At 36.9% G+C, this 16,879-nt stretch overlaps 1 protein-coding gene across 3 annotated transcripts; it reads right to left on the reverse strand.

Moving 5' to 3' along the window:
- Nucleotides 1-25: 25 nt before the first annotated feature.
- On the reverse strand, nt 26-13,852 carry rcn3 (reticulocalbin 3, EF-hand calcium binding domain). 3 transcript variants are annotated; one of them, XM_053339296.1, is made up of 8 exons: nt 13,750-13,852; nt 12,841-13,060; nt 11,742-11,935; nt 11,115-11,287; nt 10,731-10,791; nt 10,549-10,640; nt 9,574-9,681; nt 26-227 (listed from the first exon to the last, which is right to left on the reverse strand). In XM_053339296.1, the coding sequence occupies exons 1-8, from the start codon at nt 13,823-13,825 to the stop codon at nt 117-119; spliced, it is 1,035 nt and encodes a 344-aa protein (XP_053195271.1). In that variant the 5' UTR covers nt 13,826-13,852; the 3' UTR covers nt 26-116. The 3 variants fall into 3 exon arrangements, with proteins under 3 accessions (XP_053195271.1, XP_053195274.1, XP_053195272.1); XM_053339299.1 differs by having other exon boundaries at nt 13,746-13,848; XM_053339297.1 differs by lacking the exon at nt 26-227 and adding an exon at nt 7,229-7,925.
- Nucleotides 13,853-16,879: the final 3,027 nt, after the last annotated feature.

Consider the following 16,879-nt stretch of genomic DNA (forward strand, 5'->3'; position numbering starts at 1 on the left):
AAATAATATATCAACAAATAACTGGTGACTTGTCTCGTCGTTTAATTGATTCATTTCAATGTAAGCTACCTCGCATCATGAAAAACATTCCTATCTTCTGTGCTGTAGTACATTTTTCACAGTTCATCATGGTCATCATCAACCGTCATGCCTCCATAGTCAGTTATGGTGCTGGTCTTGATGTAGTCCATCTTGTTAAGGATCTCAGCAAGTGTCAGCTGGCCATCCTGATGAGCAGAGTACAGGAACAGATGGAAATATATCGATAAATATAGAAATACTGTTTGTACATATGTCATCAAAAGTTGTCAACACAGGCCTTGAAACTAAGAAAAGCAACATTTATTTATAATAGCACTTTTCACAGACAACAGTCACAAAGTGCTTCACAATCAAAAATAATCAGATCAAATCGAAAGAATACAAATCATGTGTACAGCCTATGAATTGTATAGTGTATGGGCCAAGATATTTAGGTGTGTCCTGCAGGTATTGAAACCCAAAATAATATTTGAGATAGCAGTAAAAATGATACTGAAATCATTTTTACCTATTTTTCCATTGTTCTTTGTCAAACAATATTTTTGAAAGTAAAGTTTAAAAAATACATTTATTTTACAATTATGTGACATGTAAAACATGTCACATATTTTTATGTCACTACCAAGATGGTGTATATTATACTGTATGGGCTGAGACTGATTTTAGCCACACCCCTACATTTTTAATCAGGAAGTTGGAAGGTTGTTGATTTGGTTGATTTGAGCTCAACAGCCAATCAAAATACACCCCTCCCTTACATGCTCCTGAGACAACGCATTGATTGGCTAGAATAGTGTATGGTTTTGTCCTAGCCACTTTGTTTGCCATTTACAGAGCATGGGCTGTGTATGAGCACACACACACCACTATGGGAGACTTTCTGCCCACAGCGATCTTCCTGCAGCCAACTGCTACCTTAATATTTACGTTTGTGTTGTGACATTAGCAGATATCATAGAAATAACTCCTCATTTTAACAAAATGAATCAGCTGTTCGTTGCACATGACTAACCAGTTAGGACACTCCAATAGAAAAACAAAGCATTCAAACTTTTGTCTCTGATGCTCAATTGCGTCCCGTGTGTTTGGATGATGTTAAAATGTGTCAATAATGATCTCAATAATGATTTCTAAGGTTAACCAACATGTCAAAACAAAATGGAAAATCTGGAGCAGAGAGGCTGAGAGAAAACAAAGGTTTAGGGCTGAACCAGTGAAGTACCAAGAATACTTAAGAAGAAAATGGAAAAGAAAGGAATATATAATTGTGTGCTCTTGACTGGTAATCTGCAGAGCCCTGTAGTTTGGAATCTATTTTTTAATTGACACCATTTTTAAACGAAATAATCCTTTTATATAGATATTCTGTTAAAAATAAAACTGAAAGGGATTCTGAAACAGTCTACATTGTAATTGTATTTTTTTTTTTGTTTTTTTGTTTTTTTGTAGAGAAATGAATGCTTGGGAGATACCGCTCCTCAAGACCCAAACTATCCAATAGCTTGTCAGTGAGGTGTAAACAGAAATCTAAGTATAATGACATGTTCTTTTGAGATAATTCCTGTCAGATGAGTGTCTGCTATATGTGCAATATGTGGAACATTTCTGAGTACTATGAGTATTTATGAGTACTTTTAATCATTCTTATTAATATAACATTTTCGTTAGTGAAAATGTGCAGTCATGACTGAAACATGGGATAGATTGTCAAAAGTAAAATATATTGTCATCATCTAAAATGTTAGGAATAGTGTTTGGTTTAATATATGTTAAAAACTAATGGATCCTTAAGTTTATGTCCTTTACAAAGAAAGATTACATTAAAAATACAATGAATTAAAAGAATTACACTTAAAACATTGTTAAAATTGTAATTGTTGTTGTTTTACCTCTGAACTATTTTTAATAAAACTGCAAAAAAATTAAAATATACAAGATAAATGTAAATCAATTTTTGTTATTATCTTGTATATTATCTTGTATATTTAGATCAATATAACCATTTCTATGTGTTGTGTGTTTCACTAGTGACACATTTTGGGAGAGGAAAAATGTTCCCAAACTGTCCGAAAATACAATATGAGAATTAACTGTACAATCACTAGAAATGTGAACCCTGGATATTAATAATTTGCATACATGCAAAGTTTTGGGGAAAAGACACATTTATATCCATATATTTCCAACCCTGACTTTGTACCAATTCAGTAGAATGGCCCATTTAATTTAGCCTTTCCTTAATTTGTTATGTTGGTTTATTTAAATATTTCTTCATCATGCCTCCTTTAGGCTGTTTCTTGTACTGCTGTAACGTACCTATCTTAATTAGAATAACCTCCTACAGTCAATGTTGCATGTCTTTGTTTTTCTTTTTTAAAGTTAACCTCATTTGAAAAAGTGCTATTATAATACCCTTAATGACGAATTACTTTTCCCATGTCACCCTTTTACAATCCGTTACATCATCACAATGCAAGTCTATAGGCTAAGCAGGAACTTGTGGGCGAGACCAGTAAGTTCACTCCTTGAATATTCAATGGGCCTGATGTGAGTCATTACCTGATGTGAGTCACACATGTGCAGTCTTTTCATCAATTTTTGAATTTTTGAATGTAGGCAGTAATCTGTTACCATAGGTCATAACTCAAAATACCTAGTCTCTTATTCCTGATATGACCAAGCTGGCTGTATAACATAACTGGTTTGAAAACATTTTTAAACAACAAAGTATCAATTCTCTCATGTTCATAACAAACAGTCCTTTGTTTTATAGAACAGTGACAGAATAGAACAGAAACAATCCATATTTTGACCCTACAGTCCATTTTGCTAGATTTCCTGCTGTTAATGTGTGCTGAAAGTCATGAGGTTTTGGTTGTTTCCTAACTCTACATGATCGGCATGGACCCTAACCTGCTGCTGAAGTCTCTGTACTGTCAGCATGCCATGGACTATGTTGACATGTCCCCTTGGAGTGCACTGGGTTGGGCGGGTGTGATAGGGATGGCGATTGAGTGGCCTCTGTCCTGAACCAGTTGATCACATGCGCCTCGGAGTCTCAACTTAGGCCCATGTCTCCTGTAGGTGATTTCTGTATCTTACCTCTGACTTCGTTGGACACTGACCCTGTTTTTGCTTAATTATCACTTCAGGAATGCATTTCTTTCCTCCTCCAGTGGTATTTTGAGTCATCCACAGAGAAAAACCTCACACATTGGTCATAGTGGAAAGTATTGCTTCCTACCAACAGTGGCCGTTGTGTTCAGGCAGACAAAGTTCAGGCGGCATTTACAGGTGACAGTAGTAGCACATGTCTGTTCAGGAATAGGTCAGCAAGCAATTGACCTGCAGTACAATTTGTGCAATACCACTCCAGTAAAACATCAAGTGCAGTGTTAACAAGCTTTTTCATCCCACCTTTGAATATTTGTATGTATTTCTCTCCAAGGACTTTGAAAGCTGACATGAAGCTTTTGAACTCCTCCAACGTGAATTGCGTTGCTCCGGGAGACCAACTGCCTCATTAGTTCAGTGGTGGTGGCTCATGAGGTGATGCTGGACATTTTCAGCACTTTTTTAAAAAATTGAATAAGATTGTTGCAAGTACACAATCAGCAATAATATAAAGTACTTTGTGTATACAACTTGAGTACAAAAAAATCAGCAACATGCCAGGGTGACCGATGAAAGAAAATAAAGACAGAGGTTAGGAAAATACATAGTTAAATGAAAATGTTGTGATACTTAAATTGGTTGTGCATCTTAGCAGCTTTTTTGTTTGTACATTCAGAAATTGAAGTCATGTATTGTTTGATACAGCTGCATTCAGCTCCAGAAAATGTGTTTTCTTTGCTTAAGAATTTGGATCTGTGAATATACAATTTGGTCAAAATAATAAACAAATTAATAAAACTGTGAGCTGAGATTCATGTCATATTCAGTGAACCCAAACAATGCATTTTTCCAAAGTAAGGGTGTAAATATAATCAGTACATCATCACAATTTACTCCATAGTCATACAGTGTGTGAACAAGAATTTCGAACATTTCCAACCACTTGGAGTATCATGAAGGTGTGTCCTAAGAAAGGACTGGCAAAAACAATGTGTAGTTTGGAGTCAACTCCAAAGTACCTAACAAGGCATCCTCTGCTTCACCTAACACAACACACATGCTCTACACAATCTTCTCAACATCTGTATCAATTTTAGGCCATCATAAGTACTTGTGTGCAAGGGCCCTCATTTTCACAATCCCCATAAAAACCAGAATGCACCTCTTTTAACACAGTCTTACTCCATTTCTCAGGTATCACAACCCTCATGTCCCTCAGGACACAGCCCCATTCAGTCACATCTGTGTGAGTGAAAGGCTTTCAGACTCTCATCTACATCATAGGTGAGAACAGGGTTGATAGTCACACTTTTTACTTTAATTTGAATTCCTCATAAACCATATACTGAATAGGTTCCCTTTTAATTTGTAATGAAAAGTTAAAGTGTCAGGTAGGAATACAGTGGTCTTAATCTCCTTCAGCTGATTCTGTTCAAAAGATATGGGCCGTCAAATATGTCATGTGTACATGTGACAACCATTCCCATCGTGGGGTTGGTAGTCACACTATGGGGTTAAGTGTTCCTGTGTTATTTCAATGGAGAAAAAACAAAAGTGTAAGCAAAAAATTATTTAAAATGATTAGTTTCATTTAAATACAACAACCTAATACATTTCCTGCACCAAGAGAACATAAACAGGAAATCATTCCTAAAAGTGCATTTTTTGTACTTATATGACAATAATGTGCATTTTCTCCTCTCTGATTGCTCTGAGCTTTGCATCTGGAGGAATCTGGCTCTTGTTTTTCTTTGTTTGCCGGTTACCATGGATCTGCTGCTGTCAAGTTACTGGCATTGGAGTACAGTACATCAACACTTCACACAAGCATTGCTAATATAACACAGATTTTGCGTATAAATATATATATATATATATATTATATTATAATATATACATTATATATATATATATATATATATATATATATATATATATATATACATACATAAGCAATATCCATGTTATATTAGCAATGCTTGTGTGAAGTGTTGATGTACTGTATGTATCCACTTCTAAGTCATCTGGAAGTCAAGTCTTTTATTGATAAGCAAAGACAGTTAGTTTAGTTATTTGAAACAATGTAGACAAATGTTTGGTTTAAATAGTCCAATAAGTGCTTAAATGACATTTTTATAGTTATAACCTCTTAATGCTGCTCTCTGAGTGCACCAAAATAATGCATTTGACTTAAAAATGTACAAACATTTTCTTCCACGGAGCATGCCCCCGGACCCCCCTAAAGGGTCAGTTTGAGGTGCACCCACCATAGTCTCTCAAAATTCTGTGGGAAACACTGAACTATTATTGTATTTTTTTAAACACTTGTAGTGTGTTCATTCTCATTAGGAGCTGAGCCCTCCTAAAGTTCTGAACCTACAATCATCCCTGCTCAAAACTGTCTGTGCTTATTGTGTGTGCCACTTGGTCAGTGTTCAGTGGAGCCTGCTCAAAGTGTTCAGTTAACAATGTGCGGATGCTATGTGATAAGGCTGTTGACTAATCATTTTCTACCAAATGACTGTAGATAATGATGGAGGGATTGAGATAAGAGTGAGGAACATGAAATTTCTTTTTAAATGGTGTAAGATCTCTGGTAGACAGGTAAGTCTGTATCATCAGTCCAGTCTCTCAACAATTTCACCATTAGTTAAGACACTAAATATAAGAGAGAACGTGTTTAAGATGGATAATGTAAGAAATTGAACGTGTCAACTTTTGATTTCCATTAAGATGATTTGGTGTTTTTAAGATATGGATTGTTACCTATCATTTTCAGTGATGAGTAAATTGTTATTATTTCACATTGCAACACCTCCATTTTTGTGTGAGTGCTGTCAATATATTTATATTTAATTGATTACCTCCTATCCAGACTGCTCTGCATATGGAGGATGGTATTTCACTTTTTCAATACATGCCATTAATTTTTGATTGTGATGAAGTTACGGAGAGCATTAGTCGTTTGCATCTGAATAAACTGCTTTAGTGAAATGTGTGCTCCAGTATCTTCTTTGGGTGCAGTGGACCTTTGAACTCTTTTCTCTTCCTTTACATATGTCAGAACTATTATTTTCCATCCTTGTAATCCTGAAGATTTTACAACAATGTGGTAAAGATCTCAAGGTATAAACTAAATCTGCTGAAGAGTGAGCCTCTTCCCATTAACTCACTCCTTAGTCAAACGATCATGGGATTTCATTACTTGGACATTTCATGACCAATACATTCAATAACATATTTTGCGAAAATGTCCCCTTACAAAAATGTAATTCTTAATTTTCATCTTTATCAAAGATGTCCTATATTTATAATATAATATACCCTTTAAATCCTGATATCTCTGCAAATCTTAAAAGAACATGGGAGGATGACTTTGGAGAGGGATTGATAACATATGGAAACAAAAAAAGTGGTTAATTCTTCCATCTGTGCAAGGCATGGTGTTCTGCAATCCAATATCCTCCACAGAGCTGAAAGGACAATCTTCCCATAGCAATTTTGCTTCACTACACTATGATTCACTACACTTATTCTTCTCAGATTAAAACATATTTCTCTCCCAGCCACAACAGAGGGACTGCACAAGTCTTACGCTGCAAAAATAATTTGAACCCACATAGGCCTGGCTGATGACACTGCAAGCAAGAGCATATATACAGTGCATCCGGAGAGTATTCACACCCCTTCACTTCCCCGACATTTTATGTTACAGCCTTATTCCAAAATTGATTAAATTCCTTTTTTTCCTCAATCTACGCACAATACCTGATAATGACAAGTGAAAAAGGTTTTTTAGAAATTCTTGCAAATGTATTAAAAATAAAAACTGAAATATCGCAATGTACATAAGTACATGTATGTAGGCTATACACATGAGCAAAATTCAATTTAAAATGCTCTGTGCTTCAGTTCAGGCATCACTCGCTGTTATGGCTGGTGCACAGACAACTGGCTCAGCTCATTCATTTCAAATAGCTCCACCTTTTCTGTTTGTGTCAGGATACTATTAACAAGGTCTGCTAAAGGGACTTAAGTTTCAATAGTGGTTAGTGCAAAATAAAACCTACACTTATAGAAAAAGCAATAAGACTTTATTTATTAGACAAACACAACAGTAAACACCCCTTTAATCAACAACTCAGGTCTTACCCTTGCTGCTTTGTGTGCTTTACATAACTCTTCACATGACCCCTGGCATACCCCATCATATTTGTCTCTGATAAAATTCTGTGTCTCCTGATATTATTCATATAAGAACAATGTATCCCTGTGCGCTGAAAAAACTTTCTAACATCTAGGCCAATAGAAAGTGTCAGTGCATATTGGACAGATTTTGGAAATATACGGACAGCAATATGTTAACTATAAGTTGCCATTTCAAAATCAAATGCACACGTAGATAAACCAAAAAGGACACATCTGTTTGTATAGGATAATCACTATCATCTGTATTCACATACACAGTATGTGACTGTATGCTGTATTTGAATGGATTAGTTTCTGTGTATATGCAAGTGTGGACAAAGGTACATGATTATACCCTTGATTACAGTATAAACCACAGTCAGAAAGTTCCACCCCACTTTACCCCCACCCTGAACACATTGTAACTGTAATCAACATAATGAAAAATAAACCCAAAGGGGGTCCTCTTGAAATCAAAGTTCATCATGTTTCTTGGTTAAATCTTCACCGTAATTGGTTGCCTGGCTGCCCACAAACATGTTCCAGTTGGCCAGAATTTCCTTTTTGGTAATTTTCTCGTCCTGTTGTTTGGCCACCACATTCCATCCAACATTGGTTTGATTAAGAGAAGGAGAAGGAGGGGATACATGATGGAGGTAATGAAAAGAGTAGTAAGAGAAAGCAGGACAGAAAAAAAGCTTGTTAGTAATTAATTCACAATTACAAGATACAATTACCCCACCATGATGATTGATATACCTGACAATACAGACAAGTGATGGACTATCAGTCTGCCTTTAGTCTTGAGCATGATTTTGACAAAACTCTCTAAATTTCCATCTATTTTTATTATTTACATTAAGTACAGTGTCATGCAGTAATATGTACAGTGTGCAGTACATTATATGAACATTACTATTTTTTAAATTGTTTTTGGTTATTTTGTTTTGTTTTTTGTTTTGCTATTTCAATTTGGGATTGAAAGAGCAAGTCATGATTTTCAGCTACACTGAGTTATCATTACAAATGACTATGACGACCTGAAATGAATAGAAGCTTTATTAGATATATAGCAGGGCAACTGGATTGGACTAAGTGCACCTAATATACTGACAACTCTTTGTACTCTTACATTAGTGTTGACTATTAATAGGAGAAGCCATAGCATACATTAAAGGATAGGGCTTGTGTTTTTATTATTTTGTAGTGTGAAGAAAAAACCATGAAAAGTCCAAAGCCAACAATGACACAGACACATCTCCCAATACTTCCATTTCCCTTCCCTGTCTGTGGCTGTAAGCCCCAAGCCCACTGACTAGCAAGTGGGCTGCACTTATACTGTACACTGATGTCATCAGGGGCTACCACACAGGGTACCAACCTGCTCATCAGTGGGAAACTACAGTAACATTCACACACATTCATGTAGGAATGTTGGGTCTCTTTAAATAAATGACAGAGTACAGTTTAGACCTGCTCTATGTGTAAAGTGCCTTCAGATGACTTTTGTTGTGATTTGGTGCTATATAAATAAAGATTGATTGATTGACGCAGCCATCAGGAGCAGTAAGTAGTTCAGTATCTTGCCCAAGGACACTTCACCATGTGGACTAGAGGAGCCTGGAATTGATCTTCCAATAAAATGGACAAGCAGCTCTACTTCCTGAGCCACAGTCGCCCCTCAGTAAGTACAGTGTGTGTATGTGTTTATGATAATGAAGTATAGTGGTGTGACTCATTGATGTGTTTTGGATCACCTTTTATAGTTATAGTTAATAGTTTTATGATGACTATAACTACACAAGCACAATGATAACCATTATGTGGTAGGTCCTGGATGCATCTCCAATAAGGATCAATCCATTGTCAGTTTGGCTCTTTTCAAGGGATTTGAGGACAAAAGAAAAATATAGAATAGCCTTATTTTAATCTATATTCTCCATTACTTTATTACCTGCTAGTCTCTTCATCTTTTTCACTATGAAACTCATCCTACAGCTACAGTGAATCACTACATTTATCAAATACCTAATAAGGGCATGGTATTGTGAGGAGCAAGAAACTGATAAGATTTAACATTTTCCATTCTCTTCTATGGATTTAAATGTCTGCCCAGTGTGCAGTAAAATCCCTCTGAACACATCTAGCATCTCTGGAAAATGGTCAGTTTCTACACTGTGTCAAAGGTATAATATCTATGGCAGAGAGTTTGAGCTGTGGAAGATCTACCTTGTCAGTGTCTGTCTCATGTATCAAGTGTTTGGCCTCATTGTCAGCATGGTCAACCTCTCCAGGCAAAATCCAGTGGGCCACCTCACCAGCATCCAGGTAACCATCCTGCAACACATGACTAACTGTAAAAATATTCACTCACACATCTGAATAAACGATTCACTAAAGATTTAAAACAGACTAAAATTGATACTGTGGAACCAACTGATACAGTACTGATCTCCATCAAAATGTGTATGACCTAATAAAATAAACACATTCACATTCAAAATCCATTTAAGCTTAACATTGTTACACATGTGAAACCATTGTGTAATGTTTTCTGTAGCTCTAGGGGAGCCCCGACTGAAAAACCCTGATTATGTCATGGTGACATGATGTCATCAAGGTTAACCTAGTTTAGGCTTGAAAAGTACATAACTGCAACAGAAAACCTGCTTTTCCAGTTTTTAGAGCTTGAACCAGACTTTGGATTATAAGTAAGTATATCTTGACCATTATTTTTTTACAATCAAGTGAGCATCTTCCAAAGTTAGTCTTTTTCAGTACAAAATCCCTTCACCACAGGTCTGTATGGAAACTGTGGAAAAACAGAGGGGACTTTGTTCTAAAATAACTGACACCTATTTGACTGCTCGCACCTAATGTTAGCTTTGATTAAACTTTGGGATTTCATTTTAGATTGAGCAAGGACCCAGAATTCTAGGAAGAGATCTTTTAAAAGTTTTAAACATATCCTTTAATCTGTCACAAATTCATGGAAGTTCAATAGCTGGAAAGCAAAGTTCTCAGTTCATTGCATTTTTGTTTGTAAAAAGTGACCCTCTGTGCCTGGGACCCCACCCAGCTAAATAATCACTAATTACATGTGCAAACTGTCTCTAACTTAGGAATGAAATAATATAATGTTTGTAAAAAAAATAATCACAAATGATTAAGCACTTTAATTGTGAAGAGCTGAGCAGCTTTTACCTTGTTGGCATCTCTGAACTCTGAAAAATGTTTCCTCTCTGTATGGACCCAGTCAGGCTCTCTCTCCCCTTTCTCTGGTGTGTACATGTCACCTGTGGAGCAGCAGTGCACGCACATTTAAGAGTGAATGCCACAATGTTAGGGGCACATGGCTGGTCAGAGAGAAGACAGGAGTCACTTACCAATGTATTCATCTAGATTGACCTTCCCATCACCGTCCTTATCAATGTCCTCCACAGTTTCCTAAATGAGAAAATGATTTAGTTCTCATAGTGACCCCCTCCTCCAACACTGTGGTAGCTGTTAAAACTACCATTATCTGAGGAGAACGGAAATGTCAGTTTTGTAGGTATTTGGTCATAAACAAAAGTCAAAAGAAACTTTTGACCTAATGATGGCACTTAATGAAAAGTCAAGAGGATCATGTTCTAGGGAGCCTGAATATAAAGTACAAATATGGTGACACAGTGACAACAGTTGGAAACCCACCACGCCATCCACAAAGCCAAATCATCATTAAAAAACCATGTTATCAAAGCCTGTCTTGGTAAGAGAGTATATCCTACCTGTATTACCAGGTCTTTCATGTAATCAAACTCCTCTGGGTGAAGAAAGGCAGTGAACTCTTCACGTGTAGCAATACCATCGCCGTCTCGGTCAGCAGTCTTAAAGCGCCTTTCATCCCGGGTGAGCATGGACTTATAGGTGGCCTTGTCTTCAACATCATCAAACTCCTCATCTGAAACAGCAAATTCAACTTTAAGCACTACAGGCATTCTGGTGTTCTGTATGAACAGTGTCTTCTGGGGCATTTCTGGGGCAATTTAAGTAATCTAAGGCTTGAAAACATTCTTAAAAAAGTACATTTTTTGATTAAGTCAATGAAATCATGAGACAACTGAGCAAATTCCATCTGCTGATGAAGATCATGATATTAAAGCTCCAGAGAACCACAACTAAACAGAACTTGAGATGACATGGTATTGCCATGACACTTTTTTTCAAGCTGAACATGAAGGTTCATTCTCAACTCTTAGCACTAATAAGAAAAGCAGGAAACGGAAAGGAGGAAAAAGGTGGTAAAGGAGGACATGTAGAAGAAGTAAAAATCAGGCAAAGAAACACAAAAAGAGAATAAAAGAGTTTGATCAGTAAATGGATAATGGAGGTACATCTTTCTAACACAGATTTACCTAGATAGAAACCGTAGGTGGTGTTTTTGTACTCCTCCCAGCCTATCTTGCCATCTTTGTTCATGTCATAATCCTTCCAGTGTTTGTTCACGTTCTCCTCGATGTACCTCCTCTGTCGGTGCTTGATCCAGTAATGTAGCTCTGTATGGCTGATGTAGCCATCCTTGTCAGTGTCAATGCGATCCACAATCTTCCTGTGTGTGGAAGGGGGGGTGGGAGGTGGGGGGGGGGGGTCATGGTTATGGATACGATTAAGAATGCCAGAACCCCAGACTGAAAAGCTGTGTTTCACTTGCTGTTTCCCTGACAACACTAGGCAACAGTAACTATTTTCTTATTTACAATATGGAAGATATGGTCATCATTTGAGTATTTTATATCACTACTGCGATAGCGAGACAAGAATAGACTCAATAGACTGATTAAAAGAGCTAGCTCAGTCTGTGGCTGCCCCCTGCCCTTATAGAGGTGGTGGGAGAGAGGAGGGTTTTAGCCAAACTGTCCTCCATCATGGACAACACCTCTCACCCTCTGCATCTGACTGTGAGGCCTTCAGCAGCTCCTTCAGCGCAATACACCCCAAGTGTAAGAAGGAGCGCTTCCACAGGTCATTCATTCCAACTGCAGACTGTACTAATGCTGCACTATAGTTGCACTTTTTCCTTTATTTATTAATTTTTTTAAATTTTATTGTGTGTGTATATATACACACACACACACACACACACACACACACACACACATATATACATACATATATATATATACACACACACATATATATATATGTATATGTGTGTGTATGTATATATATATATACACATATATACATACACATACATACATATATATATATATATATATAATTTTTGTTTACATAATTATTGTTTACTTTTTGTTTTTTTCTATATCACTATTTTTTGAGCTTCTGTAGCAATGAATTTTCCCCACTGTGGGCTCAATAAATGTATTCTTATCCATCTCCCTGATTTTGATCAGAACCCAACTGAATTATAATGCTGATTTTTTTCCCCATTATTCTAGAAGTTTTAGAGACAGGTATCTCACAGAAAGTATGCTGAAGGTAAGCAGAACCTACGCCAATCTGTCTTTGCTCTCCTCAGGGGTCAGCTGGTCAAAGGTCTTTGCCTCCTCCTTGCCAAGGAAGGCTTCATGGTCGTACTGGAAGCCGTGAGCATCATCATGGGCATGGTCACTCAGATCACCATGGTGATGGATGCGCTTCTCCTGAGCAGGGACAGCAAAGGCGACAGCAGCCAAAATGCACAGGGATGCTAGTGACTTCAGGAGCATCATAGCTGATTAGTGAGGGGTAGGATAGAAATGAAAAAAAAAAAGAGAGAGGAGGGAGTGGGGTGTAGCAAAGACACAAAGGGAGAGAAGAGAGCAGAGCATGGTGTGGTGGCAGAAACACAGTGAGACAGGAAACACAAACTGCTTGATAAAGTAGAATAGAAAAATTGCCTTTTGCTCACCAAAACATAAAACTAGAATGAGAATAAGCAAGAAAATTGTTCAGAAACTTAAAAAAAACAACTGCTGTTTATTTAACTGAATGAAATTCTTGGAATGAAAGACTGCCAAATGTACTGTGGAGACACACTGTTTTTGTAAGTTCATTTCTTTTGTGTGTAATTTTGTGTAATTGTGTGAGCTAGACAGCCATGAGAACTGCAGCAGGACTTTTAAAGAAATCTTGCTTTACACAAAAATACATACAAAATCCAGACAGTTTCTCCCATTTAAATCTAAATAGATAATTATTCATAAAATTACACAAATAGGGCTACAGCAGACATTTTAAAAAAACATTTCCCCTCTTCTAGCAACATCGTTACACACACTGTCACATATTCTCCTACATTTTGCTCCAGGATGACGCAAGTTATCAACTGAGCTCTGTGTGACAGCGGAGCCACAAGGGCTTCAAGAAACAGTAACCAGAGTCCTTCAGAAGCAACAATTTACAAGCACAAAAGTCACTCACCACTTTTTCTGCAGTTTCTTTTACACCTCCCTGTCCAGCTTGCGTATAGCAGCTCTAACACAGGCCGCGTTGGCATTCTGCGCCAATAAATACCACTATCATGGAGGCGGGCTCTGTTGTTCAGATAACCAATCACTAGCACCCTAAAAGAGATTGTAACCAATAACGTGTAGGACGTAGTCGTAAAGTTCTTCATGATACATTCTTATTGGCTTTTAACCGCCACGTTGTCAAGCAAACGCGCTTCACTTGACAGTCGGGGGTCTGTTTCATACATGTGTCAGTATAATCAGAGTATTTAATTCATCTGCATTGTTAACGTTGTATAATGAAAAATCCCATTTTGGGGGGTATTTTATGAAGGTAGATTTGTGTCTTTATTATTCAATCAAAAAAAAAAAGGTTGCTTCAATCAAAAAATATATTTTCAATAAAAAAAACATTCACTTCAATCAAAAAAAACTCTTTCAATAAAAGAAAAAATGTTTGAGAAAATTTGAGACCCCCCAAAAACACCTTTTTTTCTTTGATTGAAAAAGGTTTTTTTGATTGAAGTGAAGGGTTTTTTTTCATTGAAAATATTTTTTGATTGAAGTAATTTTTTTTGTGTTCGGGATATATTATGGGTAGGACATTCGTGTCTTTATTATACAATCTCAAAAAGTTGCTTCAATCAAAAAAACATTTTCAATCACAAAAAAAAAAGTGTTCAAATGCAAAATTAAATTGCTTCCCCATTGGTCAGGCACGTTTGAGTGACAAGTGTCTACACCAATGACGTATTTCTAGAACAAGCAAGTCGCCAGCAAGCAGTGTTGGAGTTGTTGGTAAGTGGCTGGGGGAGACACAGAGTAGACAGCTAAATAAACCAGTAGCTAGTATCATGGCCGAACTGGTATGGAGTTTATTCCCTATCTTAATTCAAGAGCATATTAAATGTATGGAGTTTATTCCCTATCTTAATTCAAGAGCATATTAAATGGATTTGAGAGCAGTATTTATTGATTTTGTGATATTTTCTCTCAAAACTCTGCTCTCGCACTCAAATTTTCTCTGTGCATGCTCGCATTGTGTCCTCACACTCGGTTACAACGCTGTATGGGAGGCCGTTTAGGGTGAAAACATTGAAATATGTGCACATACGTGTTGAAAATGTGCACACACACATTGAAAACGTGCACACACATTGAAAACGTGCACACACGCACATTGACAATGTGCACATACACATTGTCAATGTGCACACACACGTTGAAAACGTGCACACACACATTGACATGATGTGCAAACACGCACTGAAAATTTCCATACTCTATCACCTTCTCACACAGCGGGATATAGGCTACTGTGTGTGTGTGTGTGTATCTGAGTGTGCGTGTAAAATCTCAGTGCGCCGGAAGTTGTTTCAATGTAACAGGAAGGCACCGCCATCTTTTCAAAATAAAATCAGGCAGGGTGAATGATTAAAAGATTAAAAGATTTATGAGCAGTCAATGTGTGTGTGCACGTTTTCAACGTGTGTGTGTGCACATTGTCAATGTGCGTGTGTGCACGTTTTCTATGTGTGTGCACGTTTTCAGTGTGTGTGTGCACGTTTTCAATGTGTGTGTGCACATATTTCAATGTTTTCACCCTAAACGGCCTCCCATAACGCTGCTCGCACAGATTTCCTGCGCTCAAACTCAAGTTCTTCCTCTTGCACTCAGGGAACTTGTGCTCACGGATCTCTGCTCTGCTCTCGGATTTTTTGTGGATCAAAGCTGTCAACCAATCGAAGGCCGGCTAGTATTGACCAATCAGACTGTCCCTGTTTATTTATGGGTGCGCTCGCTGTTCTTCGAGGAGCGTCGCATACGGGCGGGCACTCTTTCAACCGGGTTTATCCACTCCTGACCTCCAGTACTAGAATAAATGTGGTTTCTTTAATTTTTTTGACCACTGTTGGAATAAAATATCATTTAATAAATACACAATCGTCCGTGATTTTCATTAAAATAGCTATATTGTATTATAATAGTAAAAAAGCGTTTTAATTTCCTACCCCTTTTTAACTATTTTTCAGTTTGTAACAAACTGTTACCAAATATTACTACACAGGTATGCATGCAACAGTTGCATGAACAACTTTATTAGTCTGATTGGTCAATACTAGCCGGCCTTCGATTGGTTGACAGCTTTGATCCACAAAACATCCGAGAGCAGAGCAGAGATCCGTGAGCACAAGTTCCCTGAGCGCGAGAGGAAGAACTTGAGTTTGAGCGCAGGAAATCTGTGTGAGCAGTGTTGTAACCGAGTGTGAGGACACAGTGCGAGCATGCACAGAGCAAATTTGAGTGTGAGAGCAGAGTTTTGAGAGAAAATATCACAAAATCTGAGCATGAAATCAATAAATACTGCTCTCAAATCCATTTAATATGCTCTTGAATTAAGATAGGGAATAAACTCCATAGAACTGGAGGACCATTGTGACATTATCGGACAGCTTTTTTTTTTTTGTGCAATGACAACTGCCACATTCAGAGGCAATATTTCAAAATATCATATTACAATTATACAAATACATTAAAGAGAGCACATAAATTAAAAGTCTTAATGGCTTTTATATTAGTGGAATGTTTAATAGTTTTAATATATTGTTTGGCTTCATTTTCAAAGATGGAAAAGAGAGGTTTCTGATTAGTGTATAGACATTTGTGGATATGCCATTTGGCTAAATGTAGGCTATAATAAGGTTAATGATATAAAATAGTTGGGGTTTTTTTGCAGATGGATAATCGATGAAGCCAAACAATATATGTTCAAAACAAAAAGAAAAATGTGGTTCAATATAAGTAGAAATCAAGTTGCAATATCTTCCCATAATTTGGTAGAGGAGGGGCAAGACCAAAATAAATGAAAAACATCTTCAGGGTTTCCTTCACAGAAGGAGGAATTTACATCTATACACTTTTTGAATCGTTGTAAAAAAAAATTTATTGGGTAAAATCTGTGAATTATTTTAAAAGATACTTCTTTCATTTGATTATTTATCATATATCTAGCTGGCAAGTTCCAAATCTTTTTCCAGTCAAGGTTATTAAGAAAGGTGTTCCAATAAGTTACCACATATGGAATTGATACAACATCTTTC

Source organism: Scomber japonicus, chromosome 18 (assembly GCF_027409825.1).
Source record: "Scomber japonicus isolate fScoJap1 chromosome 18, fScoJap1.pri, whole genome shotgun sequence".
Classification (NCBI taxonomy): Eukaryota; Metazoa; Chordata; class Actinopteri; order Scombriformes; family Scombridae; genus Scomber; species Scomber japonicus.

Bases quoted from the DNA above. Each gene is read 5' to 3' on its own strand.
- rcn3 (XM_053339296.1), bottom strand. From the start codon at position 13,825: ATGCCAACGCGGCCTGTGTTAGAGCTGCTATACGCAAGCTGGACAGGG. The intron at 11,936-12,840 runs GTAGGTTCTGCT...TTCCACACACAG, and splicing joins GAGAGCAAAGACAGATTGGC to GAAGATTGTGGATCGCATTG. The intron at 228-9,573 runs GTAGATCTTCCA...TCTGCTCATCAG, and splicing joins ATGAGACAGACACTGACAAG to GATGGCCAGCTGACACTTGC.